General features: G+C 38.6%; 1 protein-coding gene across 1 annotated transcript; it reads left to right on the top strand.

Moving 5' to 3' along the window:
* The first annotated feature begins 311 nt into the window (after nucleotides 1-311).
* On the top strand, nucleotides 312-26,756 carry mpzl1l (myelin protein zero-like 1 like). Its single transcript, XM_085364700.1, has 6 exons — nucleotides 312-436; nucleotides 7,175-7,356; nucleotides 11,631-11,841; nucleotides 14,734-14,863; nucleotides 19,062-19,167; nucleotides 21,619-26,756. The coding sequence occupies exons 1-6, from the start codon at nucleotides 364-366 to the stop codon at nucleotides 21,712-21,714; spliced, it is 798 nt and encodes a 265-aa protein (XP_085220826.1). The 5' UTR covers nucleotides 312-363; the 3' UTR covers nucleotides 21,715-26,756.

A 26,756-nucleotide genomic window follows, 5' to 3' on the forward strand; every position in this document is an offset into this window, starting at 1 on the left:
TTTTCACTTCCTTTTCTAGCTTCATTCTCCCCTGACTCCCCTGTGTGCCCCTCCCTCCGCCCTTATATACCACCCTCTGTTCTTCAGTTTAGTTTGGTTTCATTGAAGAGAAAAAGGTTTAAAATATAACTGATACTGTTAGCCTCAGGCAGAAAGCGCTCACTTTTATTCATGAAATCCTCCTTTTGTTTGCTGTCTGTTGGTAGAAGTTATGTGTAGTTCGTCTGGTCGTTCTATAGGGGGCAGCAGCAGCCGCACCCATATTTGTTTGTACCCGCAGCGAAAAAGAAGAAACCACTAGGACAGTGGAGGGTGGAGGAAAAAAAAAAAAGCGGAGCAACTACTCCTGTTTACAACCACATAATGGAGTCCAAATGGCCAAATACGATTCGCAAGCGTATATTATTTACTGGATTTACGCTTTGTGTTGTTTTGGGTGAGTGTTGAAGCCCCGCTTGGGTTAAATTTCCATTTGTAAACGTTTGAGTTCATTATTTTAGGTGGGATCTCAGGTTAGCAGGCTAGCAGCGTTTACACCTCTATTCCCAATCCTTTAAGAGTTAACACGCCTTTCTTCAGCCTCGTAAGCGAGAAACTATCTTTAACACTGCCCGGATTTTTTTTTTTAAACTGGGATATGGGTTAGAGACTCCACCGTATGTGAGAGACAGTGTTACAGAAAATGCAATCTGTTAAATTCACTAAAACCTGAATGGAGATTGGCACAGGATGGTGGCTGCCGCCCCTGGCCGCGTCGTCCTGCGGAAGGTGAAGGTGGGTTCAGGCGTGGAAAGTAGCGATGCTAACCAGCTGTTTAGCTGAAATAAGAGTCCCTGGGTGTTTTAAGACCCATGCCGATTTGATTTAAATGTTCTAGTAAGGCAGGAGATATTTAAAAGTGTGCGCTGTCGTACATGTAACCAGAATTTAAAGTAAAGCCGTTTAAACGCTGATTTCTGAATAGAGCTTTTGTTAGGCGTGTGTCTCAACGGTATTTACGTGTCACCTGTGAAATGTCGTCTACCAATAGAGCTACCAATCAATTCTTATTTTATTTACATAATCGAACAGCACACTAAGACAGTTTTTAATCTGCATGCAGGTGGACTAGCACAGCATCCAGCCCCCGCGATAACGTCTCATTTCGTCGTTTGCTAACCGTATTTTGACCCAGATAACGAAGTATGTTGGGTACTAAACACTGTGTACTTAATGGTACACGTAGCATCACAACGGCGGGGACATGATTTTTGCGCGAAGTTTCGCTTTGGATTGCCAGATTTGCGTCACTTTTTTTTTTTTTTTGCTTTTGGCAGGAAGCACAATAGTGGCTTCGTGTTGTAACTACGTGTTACTGCAGCTGCCTGCAAGTTGGTGAGAGGCACGGACTGAAATGACCAGGGGCCCTCTATCTATTCAGGCACAGGGTATATGTGCCCTCGCACAGTTTGGTCGCATAGTAATATAAAAAGCTGTGAACTACAGCACGAACTTGCATTCATTACTTTGGCTAAGCCGTTTTGTGCTATACATTTAGCAGCTCAAAATGTGCATCTTAAGAAGGAAAACATACACTTTAATCTAATTTATCTGTAGTTAATTTTTTAAAACATTTTTAACATCCTGAACATTGGAAAAATTATATTTGCATTCAATTTGAGTAGTTTTAACAGTATGTGTTAGGAAAGTGTTGACTGTAATCCACAATTTAGTGTGTATACTTCATCCAGGTCTGAATGTGAAAGTATCAGTTTTTCTCTCAAGATAGTTCTTATTTGGAGAAAACAAGACCAAACAGTGTGGAGCTGAGAGGGATGTTGTTTGGGGTTTAACTGATTTAAGAAAATGCACCGTCCAACATTTCACATGATGAGACAGTTTAAAACAAGTTTTTATGATCAGCAGGTTTCATGGGAATTTAGATCTGTGATGTGGGTGTAGTAAAACTAAATAAATGACAAATGACATAAGACCTACAATTGAACCTTATGGTGTACCATAAGTTGCATATTCTTATTAGATAATTTTTTGGGTTTTTTTTTTTTTCCCAAGAGATAAAAATGAAACCAAGTGGTTTGTCCCTGATCCCAACCCATCTATTAAAATCCTAGAATCTGTTGTATTGAAAACTGCTCTTATGTCTAAAAAGATATAGTGGCCTTTTATGTTGTTTAAAAGAAGGTGTTTGGTTACCTCGAGGAACCTCTTTTCTGTGCTGTGTAGAGCTCAAAAACCCTATTGAAATTTCTCCAAACTGCCATTTAGGCACACAAATGCTAAAGTGGGTTGAAACCACTGTTTCTCAAACTTTTGATGAAGGATGAAGAACTGAAGGATTGTATCTAACAGTTAACATCACTGAGACAGCACCTAGGGTTTTAGGATCACCAGGTCTCACGGATATATCCTAATGTTGTTGGTGTTGCATTGAAAGAAGAAGTAATAAGAATAAGTAAATGTGGCAGTGAAACTTAATAAAAGTGACCAGCTGGAAGCATAAAAACAGAAAACACCATAGGACCTAAAATCGAACCTTGTGGTACACCACAGTTAATGTGAGCTGCAGATGTGTGAAGCTTTTCAAAAGAACTGAATCTCTGTAATTTGTGATTAAAGTTAAGAAATTGGTCCGAAGTTATTAAGAACTGAAGGATTAAGATTTAGTTTGTTTAAAAGATGCTTGACCACACTATATTGAAAAAGCAATGTATAAAGAGCGGTTAATAATCGATAAAACAATGATTTAATAAGGTTTGTGAAGAAAAATGTTGAACATGTCTCTGCCATCTAATATTTAAAAAGGCAGAAACAGTTTAAAACGGCAGCTTTTAGGATGACTAGGTCAAAGTATGTCTTTAATGCTGGTGTACAACTGAAAGAAGAAGTTCTAGGTTCACAAATAGAAAATTACACCACCTAAAAATTGAACCTTGTGGTAAAGCACAGAAAGTATGAAGTGCAGATTATGGAGAGCAACCTTTTTTAAAAAGATAAATTCTAAACTCAAACACTAGCAGGTTATCTTCTGCATAATCCAGCTGTTTTTTTTCTTTCTTTTTTTTCTGTAGTTTAGTTTATTTTTTTCACTTCAAATTACATTTAAATCATCGTTAGATCACTCGGCTTTTACAGGCTCAACATGATCTGGCATTTAGAAAGAAAGAAAGAAAGAAAGAAAGTGTGTACATTATTGTACTTTATTGAGCCCCGTGGGGAAATTGCTCTCTGCATTTAACCCATTCACTCAGTGAAGCAGTGGGCAGCCATTGGGCGCCCGGGGAGCAGTGTGTAGGGACGGTACCTTGCTCAGGGGTACCTCAGGGTAGCTGTTAAGGGGAATCGAACCCCCGACCTTCCGATCATGGGGCAACCACTCTACCTACTGAGCGGATGTGCATGAAATTGCAAATTAGCCGGCTCAGCAGTTGACAGTCACTTTATTTGATTTTGGACAGGATGTTTCTGTGAAGTGAGATTAAGAGCAGAAATCACAAACAGTTTTGCCAACCTTAAAAACAACTTTTAAAACTGTTTCCTGAAATTTGAAGACAGAAAACAGTGTTCTGCTTTGAATCACAGATATCATCTGACAAATACTTCCTTTCGTTTTATAAATTATTGTGAGATTGCCTCAGCAGTGTGCTGACTATATGCTGCTCTAAGAGTTGCTTTTGTTTTTGAAGCACGGTGTTTCCCCGAGTCTAAATCTGAGACTTGGATCTAATGTCTGCAAGAGGCCGAGGCTACTTATTGCTCTGTTGCTTTTATACCTTGGCCTGCTAGCTCTTCTGATTACAAGATGTGGAAGTCACGTATCTCTGTTTGCTAATACTTGTGTGGCTCGATTTGTATATTCATAGTTCTATCAAAACCTTTCAAGGTGGCAAAAAGGTGAATGTACTGCCAAACATTTCCTACTCATAGCTGCTATGGTAAGGTTATTAATCATCAAGCTGTGCAGTCAGTGTTTGACATTTATCACACAGCCTTTTAAAGAACATTTGTTGCATTTATTTGTCTCCAATGTGTCCAGTATTGCACTGCAGTCTTGTTTCTACAATTTATAGTGTAAAAAATGGTTCTGATTTGGTGTTGAAGGTTGTGCAGTTAGTCAGGGTCACATTTGGGTATCTATTTTCTCAGCTATAAGAACAATCAGATTGAGTATCACATTATCTGATGCAGGTTGCAATGTTAACTTGAATTTAACAGATAATCTAATCTGGTCTGAGCAGTTTAGGTTTAAAATTGGCACCAGGTGCGACATTTTCACTAAATCATTGTAATAATTATGATCAAAATAAAAAGTGCTTTCATTAGCTCTGTGTTCATCGCTCTCTAAGAAGTCATACCGGCCTAGAGAACAGTTGGCAATAATCTGGCAATCAACCATTTGCTTGGGAAAAATGTGTGTTCTGCAATTGGTTGCTGGAGGTTGAAATCAATCACAAAGCAGGTGTTGCAACAGAAATTTCCCTGTGGTTGCACCTGGTCACTAGCAGATTGCCACAGTCACCGACAGGTCGATGAGTTACACGCAAGTCATCAACTTGTGTGCAAATATTCGTCAGCTACTAGCCGAGCGCTAGTATGACTTGAGAAAGTGCAATCCAAAGCCGGAAATGGTGAACACTGACTTAAAAAAACAGAAAAACAAAAACAAAGTAGTGCCTTATTACCGTAGTCATTTCAAAAGATGGAACTTTTTGCCATGTAGTTTCACTATGTCTCAGAGGGTATTCTTGGCGAGTGTTTGCAGACAAGTCTGCATACCAACCACTCACCTGCTGGTTGGTTATACCTTTTGGAGCTGGCATTGCACCTTTTTTTTTTTTTCTTTTTTTTTTAGGGGGGGTTAATGTGCTGTGTTACGCTGCGGCCACTGCAGCTAGGTTGAAGACACAAGTGTACGATTGTGTTGGTTTTTATTGTATTCCAGTACAAGAGCTTAGAGATGTACATATATACAAAGGGAGATGTTACAACTGTGGAAAAACCTTGCAAAAGAATACTCGGCAAAGTCTCGCGAACCTACGTTTACACCAGAAAATCTCTGAAAATTAATCAGTCTTTTTGTAGGATGTTTTTGGCTAAAAGTCTGAAACTTCAGTCTCTTTATTTGCAGCTTCAGTGCTGCGTTTTACAGTTTAAAAAATATTCTTTATATGTCTTTGTCTTATATCTTTATCTTTGTTCCTTTGATAATGTCTAAATGAAGCAGGCTCTGTCACGAGAGTCATGTGACTCTTGTGACAGCGCCTGAAGCAGGAAGCCTGGTTTAGCAGAGACTGCTGATAATCACCATTGTGATACCTTTTAGGTTGTTTCTGAGCAGAGAAAGCCCGTGTTGCTCAGTTGTACGTCTCTCTTTACATTATGCACAACATCAAACACCAAGTTGCCTTTGATGCAGCCATAAATATGGGAATTGAGGATTCTGGATAAATGAGCAGAGCTGTAAAACCATCCGTCTGTTTTTCCGGTTACATTAAAATAGTTTGAGTAATCTTACAGGTGGCTGGATAAGATACCTCCACGTCAGATTTTAGCCTGACACGGACTAAAATCTGTGTCAGGCTTGTCTCGCTGCCTGTGACCTCACTTCAGTTGTTTATTTAGTGCTCTGACTCATACATATGTGTTTTCCCACACAGAGGCCAGCTAAGAGCAAGCAAGAAGTACTAAAACAACGTCCAGCTCTACAGGACAAGCGTGAGGAAGTTTAGAAGGGTTCAAAGATCAGTGGCATGAATGGGTTAGACCGTAATTTATGATTTTGGGGCATGCTCACAGTAATCGTTACTACCACTGCAGGGTTTGGACAAAATCTTTTTAATTAGGGACACTTGAATATTTTAATTCAGTGAAATTAAAATTTAATAGGGACACATGTTTCTTTTTCTTATGTGTATGTGTTGTGCCCTTTGTGTTGGGGGAAGCAAAAGAAATCTTAATTTAAAAAAAACCCAAACCCTTCAGCTCAGCACAGTTTAATTCAGGTTTAAGAATTTAAGAATATTGACTGATACAGACGTTTGGCTGACGAAGTTGTCCGCCCTGTTTGATCAATGGTGCCATCTGTGCTAATACCAATCTAAGTTTTTACATATATATGTGTCATGATGTCAAAGAAGTTATTTTAACAACTTCAAACAAAGCAAAATATTTTACAAACTGTGAAAGAAAACATTTCCTGCTAGAAGTGGTAACAACACTTAATTCACTACTTGAGGCAAAAACACCATTGGAGTAAAACCAGGCCGCAGAGGATGAGAAAACTAAAATGCTTGACTCAGCTGAGCACTCCCTAGCTGGACTCCAAATGACAGGAAAAGCAAACAGAGGATTAAAATTACTGATGCAGATGGTAACGAGAATAAGAATAATAATGATTAAAAAAACCCTGGGATAGTTTTAGCAGTACTGCTGCTCTATAATGTTGCTGGTGAATGATGAAAAATGCCTCTTGTTTTGTTTACCTTAATAAAGGATGCTTTCTGCAAACGACAGTTACGGAGTTCCTAACCTAAAAACTAAAAAAATATGATGTAATTCTAAGGTGCATTGACCACACTAACTCGTGCAGGTGAAGGAGGCACAGAGGAAATTGGAAACATGATTCAGAGTTACATTAAAGAGATTGAAGACCTTCGGGCAAAACTCCTGGAGAGCGAGGCTATCAGTGAGAATTTGAGGAAGAATCTGTCCCGTGCCTCCAACCGTCAGTCGTTCTATGGAGGGTCCAGCTCCTTTTCCTCCACTCTTCTGGCCCCCGAGAAGGAGACTGCTAACATTATCGAACTCGCTAAGAAAGATCTGGAGAAACTGAAGAAACGAGAAAAGAAGAAAAAGAAAAGCGTCAACAAAGAAGTTCCTGACAATGAGCAAGACAGATTTTGTCCCTTTTTATTAATACTGTGGGACTGCACCAAGCTTCCGATTATTAACTGATGATTAACAAGGCTATTATAGTTAACTAAAACTAAACCTAAAAATTACTTATGAAAAAAAATAATTAAAACTAACTAAAAACCATTTTGGGATCTTGGAAGACTAACTACAAAATAAACCAATAGCCTTTCTGGATTGTATACCTGCTGGCCGTGGTGTTGGTTTAACCCCGAACCCTTGCTGCTTTGTGTGCTTACACTTGTTGTTTTGTGTTCACAAACAGTCACAAGACCCACGTCTGCGATCGAGATACACGCTGATCCTGAGGTGATAGTACAGAACGGTACCACGGGGATTCTTCGATGCACCTTTAGGTCCAGCGAAGTGGTCAGCTCGGCCACCACGGTGACCTGGAACTTTCAGTCGAGTCATCCCGACAGTCAGTACTACAAATCTCCATACGTGGTAAGTCCCCGCTGGTTGTGTCAGCTCTGGGAAGATTTCCCACAGTTTTTAAGGATGTTTTGCTGCGATTGTTTTATCTGTCGTGACACAAGAAGAACGGATTCGGCTGTTCCCTGAGGGATGGGTGAGAGCACATTGTTATGATTTGGTTTCAGTAGGCTTTCAGTTTAAGCGCCAGCCTTTTTTTTTTTTTTTTTTTTTCTTTTTTAAAAATATATCAGGTACAGTTATACTCTCTCCATGTACTGTCTTTACATATCTACATATTTGTTTTTAATCGAATTTTTCCGTTTGCTTTCATCTGTTTATGTTCTGCTGCTATCTTGCTTGAGCATCGTAATTGGATCCCGTGGTATGCTTTCATTTTTCTCTTTAGTTCTTATAGCACTTTGTCGACTTAAATCTCTTTGTAGACTTTAGTTTTCAGCTACATATTTTTCCTACAGTGTTATTTGTTACTGCTGAGAATTGACTTGTGGTGAGTAGCTTGAACTTATTAGTGTATATTCCTCTAAAACTCTTAAGCAGCTAAAAAAAAGAAAAGAAAGAGGGATGTTTGTGTGGATCATGTCCTATCTACAAAGGAGTTTTGTTTACAGTCCAGTCAGGCTGGGCGGGGCCTGTCTGTCTGCTGTGATCTGACTCATGCATATATAATGACATAGCTGAAGGGCCTTTAATTTGCAGAGCAGTCATGGCAGAACACATACACGCAGTCTACACTTGGAGCATGTTGTAACATCGAGCTGTGTATCTTAAAACATCAATCTCTCTGACGTTTCAGACCCATCATTTGCAGAATAAATACTTCTCTTCCTACAGAAATGATGCTTGTCCAAAAAAAACACCAAAAAGCTAAGATAAGGGAAAGCTGCTCAGTGAAGGAAAAAGGCTGTGCAGCAGTAATGTTGAAAAAAAAAAGGTCTTTCTAGTACCTCAGATATTCTGTGATTAATCCAAATTAGAGCTGGGCGATATGAGATTTTTTCATATCACGATATGTTTTTTTCATTTCAGGCGATAACGATATCTATCACGATATGAGCCAAATAACTATATTTGTAAGATTTAAATGTGCCGTTGCTCACAAGTAAAATGTGAAATAATCAGCAGCTTGTTTTTAAATATTTATTTCCCATAATAAATTCAACAGGGTAGATGTACTTAAGGAACATGAGACTTTTTCAGATAAATAAAGGCAAATATTGCAAACTACACAAAAGGCAGCCGCTAAAGCGTTTAAGTTTCAAAATAGAACAAACAAAACAGACTAAATTGTCAATTCCACTTAGAAACAAAATATTAATTCTAAAAATAAATCTTAGTTTGTTTTACAGAAGAACAGACAAAACTGACTAACTTTTGTCAATATCAAATAAACTGAGAACTAAAAGGAAATTCTCAATCTCTCCTTGTTGTATAGCTTAGCTTTTCAAACAGTTTTAACAGTTACTTTAGTCTGACAAAAGCCGAATGACGAATTAGCGCTTCCAGTCAGAGACTGAGGCTACGTCCACACGTACACGGGTATTTTTGAAAACGGAGATTTTCCGTTTTCGTTTTAAAAAATAATCCCGTCCACACATAAAGGCAGAAATGAAGGAAAACGCTGCTATGAACATGCCAAAGCAGCAGGTGGAGCTAGATTTCTAACCGTGCAGAAATGTTGGCCAATCAGAAGTCTAGAAGCCTCGGTGGGAAAAAGTAAACAAAGCTGGGGCATAGAAGCAGAACCGAGTCGTATGTGTGGACGGACAGTAACTGTGTGTATATGTAAGCATTTAAACACTGCAGAGAGTAGAATTAACAGTATTGTAGAAATTCATTTCACCGAAACAATAACGTGGCGCACAGTGTGACGCATGCACCAGTTCATTGTATTTCCAGACTTGCTTTCGGCACAATTTACAGTGCACGCTACTCTGTTTCTTGAAATAGCCGAAATACCTTCAAACTACGGAACCTCTATGGCTCTTCCGTTCGACAATCTCTCCGGCATTGGAACCATCATCTGTTTTCTCTTTGGTCACGCTCGGTTGATTTTTCTAGTCGGCACACTCATTTCCTCCATTACCCGCTGGCTGCTTCCCAAACAAACACACGTGCGGCTTGGCACTTGTGCTGTACGTAACAAGTCACGTGACGTGACGCTGCGGCTGTGATTGGTTCGGCTCTGCGCTACTGAATTTGGATCGGCTGACCTTTTTTTTTTTTTTTTTTTCTTTCTTCAAGAGGACAAGAGCGGCGAGGTCTATCGCGATAGCTTAATTTCTCTATCGAGTAAAAGTTATATCGCGATACATATCGTTATCGTTCTATCACCCAGCTCTAATCCAAATGTCAAAATTGTCCAACATACTAAGCAACTGTTGTCATTAGAGATGGCAGGATACCAAAAATTTGTAGTTGGTGCATGCGTTTCAAATTCTACGCATTTCAGTACAAAAAAAAACTAATCAAGAGTGACCTACTTTCCCTGTAAACATCTGCAGGGCCGTCTTTGAGCTGCCTAGACAGGTTTGAGGTGTTCCCTCCTTTTGTTTAAGACATTGTGCAGTGAAAGAGGTTCAAAGTTGGCTTGAGACCCAAACTTGACATTAGTGAGCAGCTAGGAAAACAAAGGGGACATGCAGGAAACGGTCCAGGGCGTCAACCAATAAGATTTTAAATTTAATTAGGCTACATTAGTTTTGGCTTTCGGTGATTTATAAAAACAAAATTGCTGGGATAACATGATCATTTTCTTGCTTTCATTTTGACTACAAAGGAGAGCCTTTAATCATCGACTTCCATCCAGAGAAGAAGTTGTCAATCAGTACTGTCTAATGTTGCATTACTAACCCTTAAAAAATCTGAAATGAGCTGCAAGACAAATTGAAGCTACAGCTACAGTAACACAGCTTTCACCATTACTGATTGGTACAAATAATTACATTACAAGTTATTTAGTAGTTTAATGTTGGATTTTAATTACATTAATGCTATTTTTTGTTGCATTTATGTTTATAGAACTACAAGAATGAAACTGGTTTACTGCTTTAATTATTACTAATAAAACTGAATAATTGTTAGCATATTTAATCCTTTATAGTTTGACAACAATATGAAAGCCACTTCAAGTTCTGTCTGTTTTTCTACAAAAGAATCAATTATCTGACATCAACTTGAGAGAATTCTTTATTTATTTATTGTTGTGTTAATTTTTGAAGGTAAAGAAAAAACCTCAGCCATAATAAAGAAAAGGAAAACTGCAAAACAAAATTTGGGATTGCAGTAAAGAAGAAAATCTAGTTGAGTTGTGGCAAAAAAAGCCTTGTTTTTGTATGATGTGTCATGTCATCGTGACTGAGCCAAGGCCAAAGACCAGAGAAACAAATGACAGAGGAAAAACTCCCGTCTATGTTATAATCGTAGTAGCAGCAGCAATAGGTTCAGTAAGTTCAGTATCATCATACAATTCACATACATGATGCTTGATGTCCTGTCAGTTCCACGTAGCACAGTGTGGCTGCAGTGAAGACTGTTCAGTGTGTAGGTGTCTTATGGCAGCTGTTGTTCCAGTATACAGGAATAATAGTCACAGCCAGGAAACCAGTTTGTTTGACCTCTTTGTTTACTAAATTATGGAAATTATCTATTAATTTATCTATGTCAAATATAAGAACAATATTGCTGCAGTGTCTGCAGTGTCCAAAAAAAGTCATTTTATTTAGCACATATGAACACCTTAGATGTTGACCAAAGTGCTGGACGATGAGTAAAACCCAATACAAAAAATAAAAGGACAAAAAAAGAATAAAAATTATAATTTTAATAAATACAAATAGAGTACAAATATAAAACGATGGTAAGAAAGCAGTAAATATTAGAGATTTTTGTTCAAGTAATTGTCAAAAGAATGTATTATTATTGTTTTTAGTACCTGGAGATTTGTTTTTTGGTTTTTAATTATTGTACACTTTATTGCATTTTGTCTACATGTCTGTTCTTTTACTTAATCTAGCATTACTGTACTTTTATACATTTTATTTAATAGTAAAAGTCCATGTTACAGTATTGCTTGGTCTGTTTTTGCTATTCGAAAACAAGTACATTTAATCGCATTGAGGGGAGAAAAATGTGGGATTGTTTGATCAATAAAATCAGGTCATTTTAGCCCGTTGCTCGGTGGTTGCTAGAGAACACGGCTGATCTAGATGAGAACCTTCAGGGGTCGGAGATGTCCCCATTTATACATGAGTACATTTTCACCAGCATTTCCTTCCTTTTTGTAGATTTTCTACTTTACAAGTGGGAGAGGATTCCCAGGGTCAGAGGAGTTCAAAGACCGCGTGCAGTTTATCGGGGACATCAACAAGAGGGACGTCTCGATACAGCTGAGCCCAACTTATTTCAGCGACAACGGCACGTTTTTCTGTGACGTGAAGAACCCCCCAGATGTGATGGGGACGCAGGCTCGAACCGAGCTCAGGGTCGTGCTGAAAGGTGAGTTTTTGTCAGATTTACATTGAAATTAATGCACCAGAGTTAAATGTTGGAAATGTAGAAAATTAATAAAAAGAAAAATCAGTGACAGGTTGAGTTAGTGTGGCTGGGAAAGATGTCTTTCTAAATGCCTCCTGCTACTCTGCGGCCTTGAACAGACACTCGTCAGTTGTTTTCACCCACTCAGCAGGGCTCTGCTCACACACATGCTGATTGGATGGCGAGAAAACACAGTGTAGCACAGTGTGAGCCTCTGCGCACTATCGCTTGTGTTTCCAGGCAAAGAGGGGACTTTTCTTTTTCACTAGCCAATCAAACATGATGGACTGGATCGTGGCCATCTTAACCACAGTGTGTCGATTGCACCACCTGTAACAAGTTAAATCCTGGACTACTTAATGGTTTATCTAGGAATGCTGTTGCGACATGCTTTTGTACTACTTGCAGTTCAAACCGGATTAACTGCAAACTTTCTTTGAATCTCCTGTTAGGCATCTGTAAACATTAGATCCATATCGCCCAAATTCAAAAGATAAATGAAAGACTGTCAAGAATAAAAGTGCTACTCTGCCTGCTGGCACTAAACAGCACACAGTGACTTATTTAGCTGCAAAAATGCTTTTCTTTTTTCTTATGGGCTCACATTTATTCCCTCGCATGCCATAAAAAAATCCCTTATTACACGTTACAATTGAGCATTATGTTACAGTGTTGTGTGTTCATATTAGATGTGGGTAAAGTTATGATTAATTAAAAAAAAACAACAACGGAGAAACAATGTTTGGCGACAAGCTCGTTAGAGATTTATTGATGCCATCCTGTTACAGGAAAAGGACGTTACCTTTGGTCTTTCGTGAGAGCAGGTTTCCACTTGCATTGGCATTTTTGTGCATTGCAAAAAGGGGCACACACATACTGTTTTTATATGCTGTGTGAGTGATGGACTAAACCCGTTCACTATGTCCCTCGACAGATATTTGTGTTATTCTCTCTCATATTCCTGATCAAACTGATTTGTAAAGTTGCAATTGCCAATCAGGAATGAAAAATGCAATCATTTTCTGGCTTTACCCCATAATTCACCAGGTTTTTGAGGCCCTTCACGCAACTTTAAATCACACCAGGAGTATTTTAGCCTCTAGAGTGCATTGCGCCTTTTATGGACTGCTCAAATCACAGAATTTTGACCACAAGAACTGTGATTTCATCACCGAGTGGGTGTGACCACTCTGTTCCCTGCCAGAGAGATAGTATTTGGGTAACTGGGCAACAAACATTATCCATATAGCCCCGAAAGCAGCAACAGGTCCACGGCCTGATTGTCTGCTCTGTCTAATAAACTGCATGTACCTCAGCATATCTCTGAATCTTGTTGTGACTAGGTCTGTCAGCCAGGGTTCACATTGTAATAATCTGAGGTGGAAAATTGCACTAAAATAAAAGCCTTTAATGTTGCATATACAATTTTCCATTATCTTTGGCACATCAATGGGCCAAATCCTGTAAAAGAAAAACAAAAGGAAAATAAAGGAAACTATAAAAAGTTGTAGGAGAAGTAGATCAGACGTACATTTTTATGATTAAAATGATCACAACGGTACATTTACATACATAGCTGAGGTAATAAATGACTCCATTTGATCAGTTAAAGGTGAAATTCATTAAAGGTACAAAATAAACACATCAAATATCATCAGTTAATGAGAAAAGACTAATAAATGCAAGCTATTCAAGCACATATGGCAAATCACTGCACAACCACTGTTTGTGTTCACTCAGCTGAAGACCACATGTGCATGTGATGGCTTGTCTGCTTTACATGTGGCTGCACCTTTTCGCAGGTTGAGGTTTTTCTTTGTACCAAACATCTGTATCTAGGAAGCAATAAAGAGTCTAAATAGAGCATGTGTGTTGTACTCGACTATGTTTTAGCCGCAGTTTCTTTTGGCTCTCACAATGAGCTGCCTTGGTATTGTTCCAGCTTTTGTTGCTCAGCTTTCAGTGATACGCCCAGCTGTGTTCTTGGTTTCCAGGCCTGGGGGTTCAAGTTTTGTGCTTTATTTATGGTAGCATAACTGTATTTATACATGATGAAGGAACCGAGTCAGCCTTGTGCTCACAATCTTATTTTTGTATTCTGAAATCTACTTTTTACTTTGAAATTATTATTCGCACAATTCTGTTTATCTTCACACGCTTTGGCTCTAACAAAGAGCTGCCTTAGTGTGGTTCCAGCTTTTAATACTACTGGATACTCAGGTTTAAGCACCACTCCCATCTGTGATGTTAATTTCCAGGAATGGGGTTTAAAAGTGTTTTATTTATAGTAGCGTAGCTTTATTTACAGTGACTGGGTGATGTGGGTCTTTCACATGAAGTCTAATTTGTTTTAGTTTGGAGGACATTCTGAAATCCATTATCAAACTAAGTAAGATGAAACTCTTTTGTTGTGTTTGCGTGTGTAATATCCGTACATTTCACAATGTTGGGCAGTTTTGTCATAATCTGTGAGTAATTAGTCCAACATTTTTGGAAACTCTGGACCACTTTAAAACATTACAAAATAGTCTGTTAGTTGACTCAAGACTTTTGCACGGTCCCGCAGAGCTGTTGGCCCTGCGCGTCGAAAGAAGCCAGTTGAGATGTTTCGGGTATTTGGTTAGGATGGCTCCTGGGTGCCTCCCAAGCATGCCCAACTGGGAGGAGACCCTGGGGTAGACCCAGTACCCGCTAGTGAGATGCCCTGAGAAAGCCTCAGAATCCCCCAGGATGAAATGTTAGGTGTGGCTGGGAATGTCTGGAATATCATGGATGGGTGGACTGATCCTGAATGTTCTTCATTGTGTGTGTTTTTTTTTTTTTGTGTTTGTTTGTTTGTTTGTTTTTCCCCAGAGTCTTATTCGCAGAACAACACCACGCTTATAGTTGCAGGAGTTTGTGGTGCTTTATTGGTGCTTGTGCTGATTGCTGTGGCGGCCTGCATTGTCATGAGGGTACTTCACAACCGCCATGATTACGAAGGGTAAGTGAGCCGTTCAACTTTACGCTGTTCCAGATTACCGATGACCTCAACTACAGTGAAGCTGCAAAATTTTCAAAAGTTTAAAAACTATATTCAGAACCTAAAAGTAGCTTCACTCTCAACGCCAACGTTATGCAGTTATAAGCTGAACGCACATTTAATAAATGTAACACATATGTACACGTGATAAAACAACTATTTGGTGATGCACTCATATATATCCAGACATAGTCGCAGTCAAACTCTTGTTAGTTTATTTATTTTTGTTCTTAGCAGCTTTAAGCTCCATATTTATATTATAGATATAAAAATATAAAGATACATCATAAAGAGCAATAAAGTTTTTGAAGTTGGTAAATACTGAATACTACAATTATATGATTTACACCTTTATATCTGTACTAGTAGTTTCACTATAAGTGTGACACTATCATTATATTTAAGTATGAAATATTGATCTTGTGTGAGCGATGCACACGTGATAATGATGTACATTTTTCTGACTCGCCAACTCTACTAAGATTTTTTTTTTTCAGTAAAATTAATTTCGTTCTCAATGTGACTCAGTTACTGCAATTACTTTTATCAGTTTTCTACAGAAAGTAGTTAATAGTGAATTTTGTGTGTTATTTAGTTATTTATTTACCGTTATGAACCCAGATCCATGCAGGGTCTGCAGGTGTTCATAAATACAGTTTAGACAGTATTAAAGTTTAACATTTCTAAAAGATTTGAGAATATTTTGTCTTGTGTGCCGCAGACAGTGGTTTCACCTGTAAAATCCTTTATATCTACAGCTGTATGAGATGTTTTAAATCCATAAAGTAAGTGCTTCATCCGCACATCCTGTAACAATAATGATAAACAGCAAGTGGTATTTTAATTGATAGCTAGCAGCGAGAATATGTTAACGTTAATCTCCTGTGAATACAGAAAAATACCCCCACTGACTGACTGAATTATAACTGAATTATAATTGGGTTGTTTTCTTTGGTTATTTGTGTCTGTTGATAGTAACTTTACCTGATTTGTTTGATGTTTAATGCTCACATTATGTATTCATTATACTGATGTAAAAATAATACTTGATGCTGTTAAAATGAAAGGTAAGTTAAACAGATGATACTGGTTTCCTGAATCATTGTTTTGTTTTCAGTAATATTTCACTTGAGAGGTTGGTTTTTTTTCCCGTTAGACCCTCTGTATAGCTCTAACACTTTACAGTATCTGGTGTTTGGTGGGTACTAATTATTAACACGTTTGTTTTTAAAAAAGTGTCCACTCCAGACTTTGCATGCCTGAGGTATTTTTGACCACGTCTACCTCGCATGCCATAGAAACTCTTTCTTCATCTGAGGTATAAACAAAAGAGCCACAAATCTGAGAGATGTCCCTCTTGTCCACCAGGAAGGTGTCAATGAGAGGCCCTGTCTTTTGAGAATTGGCCCACATTTTTAAAAGGTTTGAACACTAAAGGTTGCAAAGCAGAAGCTGCACTCGCTGAGAGGTCTCTCTTGTCAATGCAGCTGCAAATTTCTTGTTGATAGTTTTGTGCTCAACCTTGAAATTTGTGGAGCCATGCCAGTGCTAATGCTTTGTGTGGAAACAGTTCTACTTCAGGCACCAGCACTTGCTTCTGACTGAGTAAGAAAGAAAAATCTGGCACCTTCTGCTTGGCTGCTGAGTGGGTTGAGCCTGTGAGCTGAGCTAACAGGGATCTGTGGGGTGGCTGTTTTCACTGGTGCCAGTCATTTTTTTCCCCCTCCATTAAATTGTATTAACACCACTAACTTCACAGCAACACCTTCTACAAGCATGTTGAGCTTGTTGCCATTTAATCTAGACATTGTCGTTTAATGCATTTATATGTAATTAAGTAACCTGGTTACAGTCAATGTCTCTTTTAGGCAGATTTACTGTCTTTAGAACAGCTTAATGTTTAATGTTAGACAGGATTAATGTAGAGCCATTAACCTGCTATGATACCTACACTAACCTATCCGATCATCCTGACCCTCATTTACATGGAATAAAGAATACTTTTAATTAATTGCCAATGTACGTAACATATATTAGCTGAGAAGATAAAACTTTAATTCTTTAATTCACTTTTTTGACTATTTTATAAATAGGACAAGCTAGAGGCAGCCTAGTCTCCAGGCCGATGGAAACCATTTAAACATGTAACCAGGTTATTTAACTGTGTAGAACTTTTATCCATCGTTTGCCACTAACATACAAAACTAAACGGTGTCTTTCTCATCTGCTTCAGTGAGACTAACCCATCGTCAGCTTTTTCCCCCTCATGAAACATGTTTATTTGACAACAGTATTTACAGATTTTTATTTATTTATTTTTGGGCAGTGTTCAGTCATCTTAATGGGCTGAAATTTTGGCCTCTCATTGTTCATTTAGCATTCATGTTGTTATTTTCAGGTAAACTGCCTCTCTCCCCTGTTGCCTTTACTAGAGTTGCACTGATTGGCTGCTTGACTTAAGATTTACAACCCTTAGACTGAGAAATTAAATTGGATCAAATAAGCATTGATTCAAGCACAAACGGATTGGCATTTTATTGTTTTGTCTGTTCTATATGTTATAAAATAAAATTTAAATTGAATATTTGTTGAGAGGTTTGCTTGAGCTACTGATTAAAATCAAAAATATTTGGTTTTCTCTTCATACTGAGGAAGAAATAATAAAACTTAGTATAAACATTTAGATTTATAATCTTTTGTTGATGTATTAACTGATCAATCAGTCTTTGCTTTTATGTGATTAACTGTCATTAATTAAGATATCATTACAATAGAAGAGCATCTAATGACTGGTTATGTTATATGTTTGCACTAACTTTTTGTAAAAGTATTATTAATTACTAATATTTATCCATAATTTAGATGAGTATATACTCTAAATCAAGTAATTCAGATGCGGTACAGTAAGATAAACAATGGAGAATGTTAATAAACCTTGTTGGGTTAATTTCCATTGTTGTACTTCTGCTCTACATATTAAAACAGTTGAATCAGTGGCTGTATTTGTTGCCCTGCTCATTACATTACATTCAGCAATACTGGTAGTTTTAGTGTTGAATGTTGGAAAATAGTACATATTTGTACAGTTTTCTAGAGCCAAAGCACAGACCTTCAGATTTCTAGAAAACAGTTTTAATTAGTTAAATAAAAAATTAATTTTATTGAGCCAAGAACCTAATCCGTAAGCCCTCAAGTGGAATAAATTCAGTATCAGAGAAATCACCAGGCTTCACATTCAGATTATAAACCACATATTACAAATGATAATGTAATATAAGATCTCCCACATGGTCACACTGGGGAAAACTGGTCGGAGACGTGCAGTGACCCAAATTATTGCAGCTCTGTGCAGTGAACTTGCAGTCTCGTTGACCTCCTGGAAAGAGATTTGCAAAGACACTAGTTGGACTCATCAGTGCAAACTTACTTTGCTTGATTGCGATGGGTTGGCAAGCGGTCTGCATTTATAAATTAGATGACAGTAATTTGCAAACCTTTGCTAATCTGCCTGAAAGCAACTGCAGTCCGTTTGAGTCTGATCACAATTGTTTGGAGACCAGTTCTCCTACAGATGAGCTGTGTATTTGGCTTGCGACTGTAATTGTTCCAACTGCTTGCAGCTGGTTCAATGCAATCACTAAGCAACTATGAATATTTTTGTAGTCAAATTTTCAGTCCTGTTTTTTTCATACTAGTGTGACTGAGCCACAATTATTACCTTGTTGTTGTTGTAAAAAAAATTCAAAACCAAAAAGGGAAAAAATGCAACTATCACACAGATAAAACTAAAACAGCTAAACTGTTATGGGTGGAGATGGAGATAAGGTTTATCTATAAAATTAAAGAAGCTAAATTATATTACACTATGAATTAAGTACAAAATTATAAACTGTAACCTTTGTGCTAAAGAATCAGTCATAAAAATATTCATCAAAATATCTTAATTTGGATTTTATTTGATTGCAAATGTGCTTCCAAAATTGCACACCCACCAATCTGATATGGTCTAAATCCCATCGGTGCACCTCCAGTCGGCGCTCAGCTGCAGCATTTCATGTTCTCATGTCTCATGATTTTGTTTTTGTCTTGTCCATTATTTGTGTTCGTCTCACTTTGACTGTGCACCAATGATTGCTCGACTCCGTTACACCTAAACTAGCTGTACGTCCTTGGAAAGCGTGAACTCTCAGGCTCCGCAGCCTCGAAAGAAGGTGGAGTCCAGAGTGGAGGGCTCCAGATCTACCAGTCCCTCGGGTCCGCTACAGGTATGAGTTGGGGGACGAAGGGAAGGAGCAAAAAACCAGTGGCTGCCTCTGTTTTACTGGAAGGTGGTCACATTTATGTGGACAACGTATCCAAATACAACTGAAAAAAACTTTTTATCCGTCCGTAATATTTAGTTCTGATTTTATATGAATTTTATTTGGTATGTAATCTTATTTTCAGTTGTTTCCATTCATGTTTTTTATTGTTTGGCCAAAAAAACAACCTAAAAAAGGGACCCTCAAAGCGCTTTACAATACCACTATTCATTCACTCTCACATTCACACACTGCTGGTGGAGGCAAGCTACAGTTATAGCCACAGCTGCCCTGGGGCAGACTGACAGAAGCGAGGCTGCCATATGGTGCGATATGGCAGCCTCGCTTCTGTCAGTCTGCCCTTCTGGCCATCACCAGTAGGCAACGGGTGAAGTGTCTTGCCCAATGACACAACGACCGAGACTGTCTGAGCCGGGGCTCGAACCGGCAACCTTCCGATTACAAGGCGAACTCCCAACTCTTGAGCCACGATTGCCCCAAATGCTATTGTTAGTTTACTTTTTTAGACATGAACAGTTATTTATCAGGTGTTGCATTTCTTGTGTTTAGCTAATAGACTGAAATTTTCTCATGTGTGTTCTCCCTTTATTGATATTTCTCTGATTTATCAGCTGAATAATTGATCTGTTTTAGCAAATCAAACAGTCAACTCACCCTGAGAAATCTTCAGTGGGCTGTCTTAATACGACAGAGAGCAGAACCAATCTTCAAACCTGCGAGTGAATTTTGCTTGAAATGAAACAAAACAACAAATTGGATTTGATTTCTAAAGTGCGAGTGAAAGGCGTCAGAATAATTTAACAAAAACTGAAAAATGTAGATAAAATGGAAAAAAGGTGAAGGACAGTTATTTACAGACTATAGAGTCCCCCACCCAGTGGTCACAGTGAGAATTTATTTATTTATTTTTAATCTTAGGGCAGATTTTGACTATTTATTGTTTTTAGTGAAGTGTTTCCTCTAAATAATACATGAAGGCGGAAATTTTTTTTAGTTTCTGCTATATTTAAATGTGAAATCTCCTTTCATCAAAATCACTTATCCATGATAATAAGTAATATTAGAAAAATCAGTGTCAAGCACAACTTTTACATTCGTCTTAAGGCCAGCATGTCATCGGTTTTATCCTGATCAGCCAACCAACACTCAACAATTTTAGGTTTACTGTCCAAAAAAACCCTTATTTTCTCAGTAATAGTTATGTTTGTTATTATTATTTTTTATTTTTATTTTAAAAAGAAGACTAGACTATCCCACACAGACACGGGACTGCTGTTCAGTTTTCGAGTCTCTTAAAGCGTGGGGTGTTTTTGGCTTTGTTTTGGGGGTTTTTCCCTTTAAATTGATGTTTTGATAACTTTTGCTCTACTTTGCAGTACTTTTTTTTAACCCTCACAATAACGTTTGCATTTCCTGTGACCCGTGCAGAGCCGTTTTTATGATACAGTATCATGTATTGTGCAGCACACGTTCCCAACTTGCGGCTGCGCGGGCACCGGTCTGCACCATTTATATTTAGAAAGAGAAACAGAGGAGCTGGTTCACCAGCTTTCTCACTGAAAGACTGTCTCTGCGGCTGTAGTCACGGCTGTCACACTCTCACTACACTGTACTGTATAGTCTGCGTGCAGTGATGATCCCGTGGCAGTCCTGCACTTTTGTGGTGTATTGGTCACGCTTCTCTTTAGGAAGCACCCAAGGCTCTAAATCTCAATCACGGCAAGTCTGAACGATTACCACGGCCAGCTGTAGCTTGCCCCTTAAAATCATCTTAAATGCAGTAAGATGAGATAAAATATTCAGCATCTATCCCAGAAGTTTGGAAACTATTGTATCACAGCTAAAGCCTATCAACCGAATACAGGTATCAAAACATGAGGTGCTAAAGAGTTCCTCTTCCTGTCTTTGTGAGACACATGTTAAATACTTGTATATCGAGTGACACTCCATATTTTGGCAGTGTAATGTTACTATTATCATTATTAATGTATAACCAGTGCCAAAGCTGTTAATAGGAGTGGGAAGGAAATGTGGAAAAAAACTAATGTAAGCCACTTTTCAGAGGCCCTGTAATTGCTAAGTAATTATCCAAATATGGACTAATTATCTAAGCCTTTTTATCTGTGTGTATGTGTTGCCCTTACATCTCCACAGCTAAGCACTAATTAAGTCAAACTATAAGAAGCTGTTGTCTCCCAGTCAGAAGCTCCATTTAAAAAAACAAACAAACAAACAAAGAAAAACCACCTAGGTTTCTGACTTTGGGCTTCTTTAATCACCCATGTGCGTAAAGTGATATAAAGGTTGCCGTTTATTATTTGCTTCTTTCTGTATCTACTTGTGTCATTGGCTGACTGTGTTTCTTTCCTGCTCTGCGTCTCATTTGTCCTCCAGGGCCCGGTGATATACGCCCAGTTGGATCACTCAGGCAGCAAAAACTCCTTCCATAAGATGGAGCCCGTGGTCTATGCTGACATTCGTAAAAACTGAAGAGGAACCGGGGACCAAATAAAGGAAAAAAAAAAAAGTAAACAAAAATCCAGTAAAATATGAGACCTCTCTATCAGCTGCTCTTGGGAAGGGTGGGGATATCTCAACAGGGACACAAGTGGTGCAGTTTCTCTCTCTCTCTCTCTCTCTCTCTCTCTATTTCTCTCTCTTTAAAATTTTGTCCTCTGAAAGCATGATGATATTATACGATAAAGTAATGTCTCCATGTGCTTTGTTGTAAAAACAAAAGAGAAAAAAAAGCTATGAAAACACTCAAAGTCGATGTTCCACCACTCCGTTACACCAAAACTGTTCTCCAAAAAAAACCAGGGGCACACATAAAAACGAGAAAGCCTTCGGTTATCATTCCAAGTATTATTTGTTTGTTTTGTTTTTGTTCTTGTAGCTTTGTGCCCCCCCCATCCCCCCATTAAAGGTTTAGCAGGCTGTTGCACCAACTCAACAGTCCTACTTAAGATGCTCACACCTGAACCGAGTGAGCCCCGTTTAATAAAACGAAGCGAAACAAAAAACATTGGTGCGTTAAACTGTTTCTTCCAGAGAGAAGAGACGTTATAAAGCAGATATTTGAACGATACTCTCACTGTTTGTCTTACATCGCCTTCTCATTCATTGATCACTTCTGCTGAAACTTTGGTGCTTTTTATTGGCCGGTGAGACTGGTCTGAAACTGTACAAACAGCAACATCAGTAAAGATCAAAGAAAATCTACCAACGTCAAAACCTCAAGTTACATTTTTTTGTTAGAAACGGCAGACTGTAGTCGTCACAAAGTTGCACCTGTGCTCTTGTCTGATCCAAACTGTGCCGCATTTAGATCAATGTAAAGAGATGTAGTGTGGTCCAAGTGTGTGCTCAGTGTTAAAAGTCCCATTAATGAGCCGGGCAGACGCTCCACCGTTTTATTCTCCTTTGTTTACGGGCTTCTGATCTCTGCGCGTCTCTGTCATCCTGAAAACCCGATTGGTTCATCAACAAGTCAGAGTTCAGACTGGGCAAGTTTTTCCTGTTCTGATGGGCCACTGTGTCACATTACATGATTATAGAGTCATAAAATCTTTCTACACCTGAGACGATGATGGCACTGAGAAGGAGGTGCTTGTAATTTCCAGGGTAGAAAAAAAAGTAAACACGTGGAGTCAACTGAAGTTGTGTGTGTGACACACTATGACTCACTCCTTCAGATAAAATTTGTAACTTCTGTTCACAGAGAACAGCTTGTGCAGCGCTTTTGGACAAATTTCATACTTTTTTTAAACTCCCATCTAAACGAGGAAAGAACCCCTGCATTCAGTGATCACTGGAATATTAAAAAGAACGTAATTTGTAGAATTAAAGCACAAATTTTACAAAATGTGAAACTTCAAGCTGCTCAGTCCTGATAGTTAACACAATGATCATCCCAGGGGAACAAAAAAGAAAGTACATTTACCGATATTGTTTCTATGATAAAGAGTAAATATGTCTCCCAGCATAGTGCTGGTAATGCACAGCGTCAGTTTTTGTCAGTTATGCCGCACTGCATGAGATAAAATGACCAAAGTTTGTGCAATGTGTCATCTCAGATTAGAAAGTAATTAGGGGTAATATGTGTTGTCTGAACTCAAACCCAGTCAAATTAAAAAGGAAAAACACTGAGTAAAAGGATTAAATCTTTAACAGCAGAAGAATAACTTCTGACTGAAACGGCAACATTTTTTTTCTCCTGGTGGAAGTTTAGACGTCCTGTAGTGTGAGTGAGCGGTGACCCTTAAAGCGGACTCGACCTGTACTGTAACGTCTGTCTGTCTGCCTTCATATCATCGACTTCGCTAACAGCTGGTGCAACAGTCTGCCGAAGCCACGGCTCCCTCTCCATCGTCTGGCTCTTCCATAGTGATGTTGTTCTGTAGAGGCGAGTGATGTAGATGTAGAATTTTTTTGTTTGTTTGTTTTGTTTTGTTTTTTACACCGCCTTCGGTAACTTTGCATGCAGATATAATGACATCTAAAGAATAACTTTGGTACTGCTCGGCTGGTTTATTTAATTTTTAAGAGCAGAAGCAGCCGTCTGACGTTGGTGTTACTGTGAATGCTTCACTTCTCTGTAAACTCCCGGCATGTCGTTGTGGTACCGGTAAAGACGCCGCATTTAGATTTTCACCTCAGTGGAAAATTCCGTACGTTTAAGTTTCAGTTGCTGTCACTTTATTTTTTATTTTTCATTGTCCCAGTTTGTGTACATATAAACACATGGACAATGCAACCCAGGTAGATTTATGCGATTTCTTTGTTTTTATTAAAGAGCCATGGGCAGTTTATTTCTTTATGTTGAAATATGCATGTTAGGTTCAATTGAGGTGAAAGATCTCCTTCCTATGAAAACTGGGCGATGTTATTTTGTGCAACAATACACACATTTGCATGCAATTTACTAACATAACACACATTATTATGAGACTATCCGTCCTCTTTTTCTTATTTATGCATAATATAAAGCTCTTTGTCAAACTAATGGGCCAAATATCTAATGCCAACACTTTCCGATTTCAGATGCTTTAAATACATTCCAAAACTTTTGTTTTCTTCCAAAAAGCCAAATTTATGTTGTAATTTCTTTGGTTTTTGTTAACGCGAATATTTGTGTTGCCATCTTGATTCCTTCAGCTTCGTCTTGTGATTCCAAATGCAGTAAAACTCCATGCTGACCAGTGTTTGTATATATTTCTTGCTCCTCGTGTAAGATATAGTGCTGTTATACTGTAACTCATTCCAGTGTGGTATGGCTGTGGATGTCTTTCCTGAGAATGGAAGCGGTTTGCTCGAGAAAGTTGGTGGCATGCTTTGTTTTTCTTACTTAAGTCTTAATTATTTGTCACCAGACACTCTGACATGTGCATAGAGCGCCTGCAAGAAGTGTCGCAACACCAGCCGGTTTAAAGGGCTCCGGCTTAAGTTTCTTCAGCCAACAGTCTGAGCAGAAAACACTAATAAATGTGGCTTGATTAAAAAAGCCTTTAAGTCCATGTTTGTTTGCTGCAGAGGTATCCTGCAGAATAGTTTGGGTAGGCTTCACATTTGCTCTTAAAGCCTAAATCCTTCAAGCCTCCTTTAGATGTTGAGATCCAGAGGAGTTACTCAAGTACGATACTTTTCATTTTATACTGATGAAGGGTCTGTATCTCCTCTGTCTTTTTGCAAAGACAGAAATTTATCAGCAAGGCTGTAAAGCTCATCAAACGCCTGAGACTAAAACGTGTAAGAGAAACCCAACTTTATTGACCTGCTGGGGCCAGTAAATAAAGTTCATTTATTGGAAATGGAGAAGAAATGTTTCCTGTCAGTGTAACTGTCGTTTAATCAGGGTAAAGGCGGCGCTTTGATGTAGAAAATAAGAGGCTCTGCAGAAACGTGGACCTGCAAGGAAGGCTGCCGGTACTGACGATGATTAATCACACTCAGTCACATAGAACCTGACTTGTAAAAATTTATATTCCCCAACTGGTTGGAGAGTGGTTGCCAGGTGCTGCACCACAGCTGATTGCTTTGGGTGCTATTAGATTGCATGGAAGACACCAACTTGCCTGTAACGCTCACTAAGTATTAGTGCAACTAGTGTTTGTCTTCAAAGTAAAAGTTGTGCTTTACTTTTGAAAAGTAAGGCACAACTTTTACTTTGAAGGTGAGCTTTCTCCGTTTTCAGTTTCCGTTGCGCTCGTCAGCTTCTGCACCACTTGGCGCGTACTTGTCGAGCATGTGTAGAGAGTTTGGTGTTTTCTGTGCAGGCTACCGTTGACCACAGCAACCTGTGAGGTTTTTGGTGCAGCGCCATGTGGCTTTCTGCCACCACCCACAGCCAATGAACAGCCAGTTGGAGATTACCTATTTTTCCCTATTGACCAGTGATTACCAGGGGTTACTGACTGGTTGTCGGCTTGTCTGCCCTTTGGAATGTGATAAATAATTTTAAAAGGCTGTTGAAAATGTACATACAATTGTGTGGACTGGATTTAACTTCATCTGTTAGATTTGTGCCTAATTGTGAATGTTTTCTTTGACTTTTGAAAACTAGTGAAGTAGTCTGGTTAGTTACCGGGGAAACCCCCGGGTAAAAACAGCCTAACTCAGGCCGACAACCAAGCCTGTGTTTTCAGGACAGATTTGACAACTGTGGTGAAAGAGGGTTTCCACAAGGAAGGAAGTGTTTGTTAGACCTCTTCAGATGTTTCCGTGTCTGCGCTGACACATAAAAGGGAAATTACTCACATGTTTTGTATATTTATCCCAAATTTGTGAAATCCTCTGACACAGCAGTAAAACTTAATGGGTCATAACCAACTTCAGGCTGAAGAAAACCAGGCTTTGGCCGCTTTGACCCAACTGTGGTTGTGACATCACAGCCAGCAAGCACCGCGATGTCTTCCATCTTTTCCTCTCTGTTTCCTTTTTTCGTTTTTGGGTTGTTTTTTAAAAACACTCGTTTGCAGCATGCATTCCAAACCAAAACGAAACATCCGTGTACAAACCGTCAGCTGCTGGTCGCTTTGCTCCTAATTGTGACTCGTTGCAGTGTTTAGTGCCGTTGTAGAAATCGTGATGTAAACTATAAATTATGAAAGATTTCCGATGTGACGGAGCTCGCGCGGTGGCGGCGTTTGGTGTTCTGATTGGACGCGGGTCTTAAAGTGCGTGCTCGGTGTTTATCGATGGTAAATAGTTGTGTGTTATTTGAGAATCGTTTGGTATGTTATGTTGTAAAATCTGCACTATGTCTGGCATAACAAAGACAACAAAATGCCCTGTGATGATTATTATTATTATTGTTATTTTCATTCGTCTCTGAATGACTTTGGCCTCTGTTTGTTTACCGTCTTTAAAACTGGAATGTTGTACATTTAGTGCCTTTTACATTTCATCAGCTAACTTGAACATCTGCTCAAAATAGAAATAAGATTCATTTATTTTCCTTTTATTGTATGTATTTTTTTATACACATAATATCGCCTCTGTATCCACTGTTCAAATTTTATATAAAACTTATT

The sequence above is a fragment of the Diplotaxodon limnothrissa genome, linkage group LG10 (assembly GCF_057381915.1).
Source record: "Diplotaxodon limnothrissa isolate DT_005_m linkage group LG10, D_limnothrissa_male_GT1.1, whole genome shotgun sequence".
Lineage (NCBI taxonomy): Eukaryota > Metazoa > Chordata > Actinopteri > Cichliformes > Cichlidae > Diplotaxodon > Diplotaxodon limnothrissa.

Coding starts and splice junctions, on each gene's coding strand:
- mpzl1l (XM_085364700.1), top strand. CDS start 364: ATGGAGTCCAAATGGCCAAATACGATTCGCAAGCGTATATTATTTACT. Junction 7,357..11,630: donor ACTACAAATCTCCATACGTG/GTAAGTCCCCGC, acceptor TCCTTTTTGTAG/ATTTTCTACTTTACAAGTGG. Junction 11,842..14,733: donor GCTCAGGGTCGTGCTGAAAG/GTGAGTTTTTGT, acceptor GTTTTTCCCCAG/AGTCTTATTCGCAGAACAAC.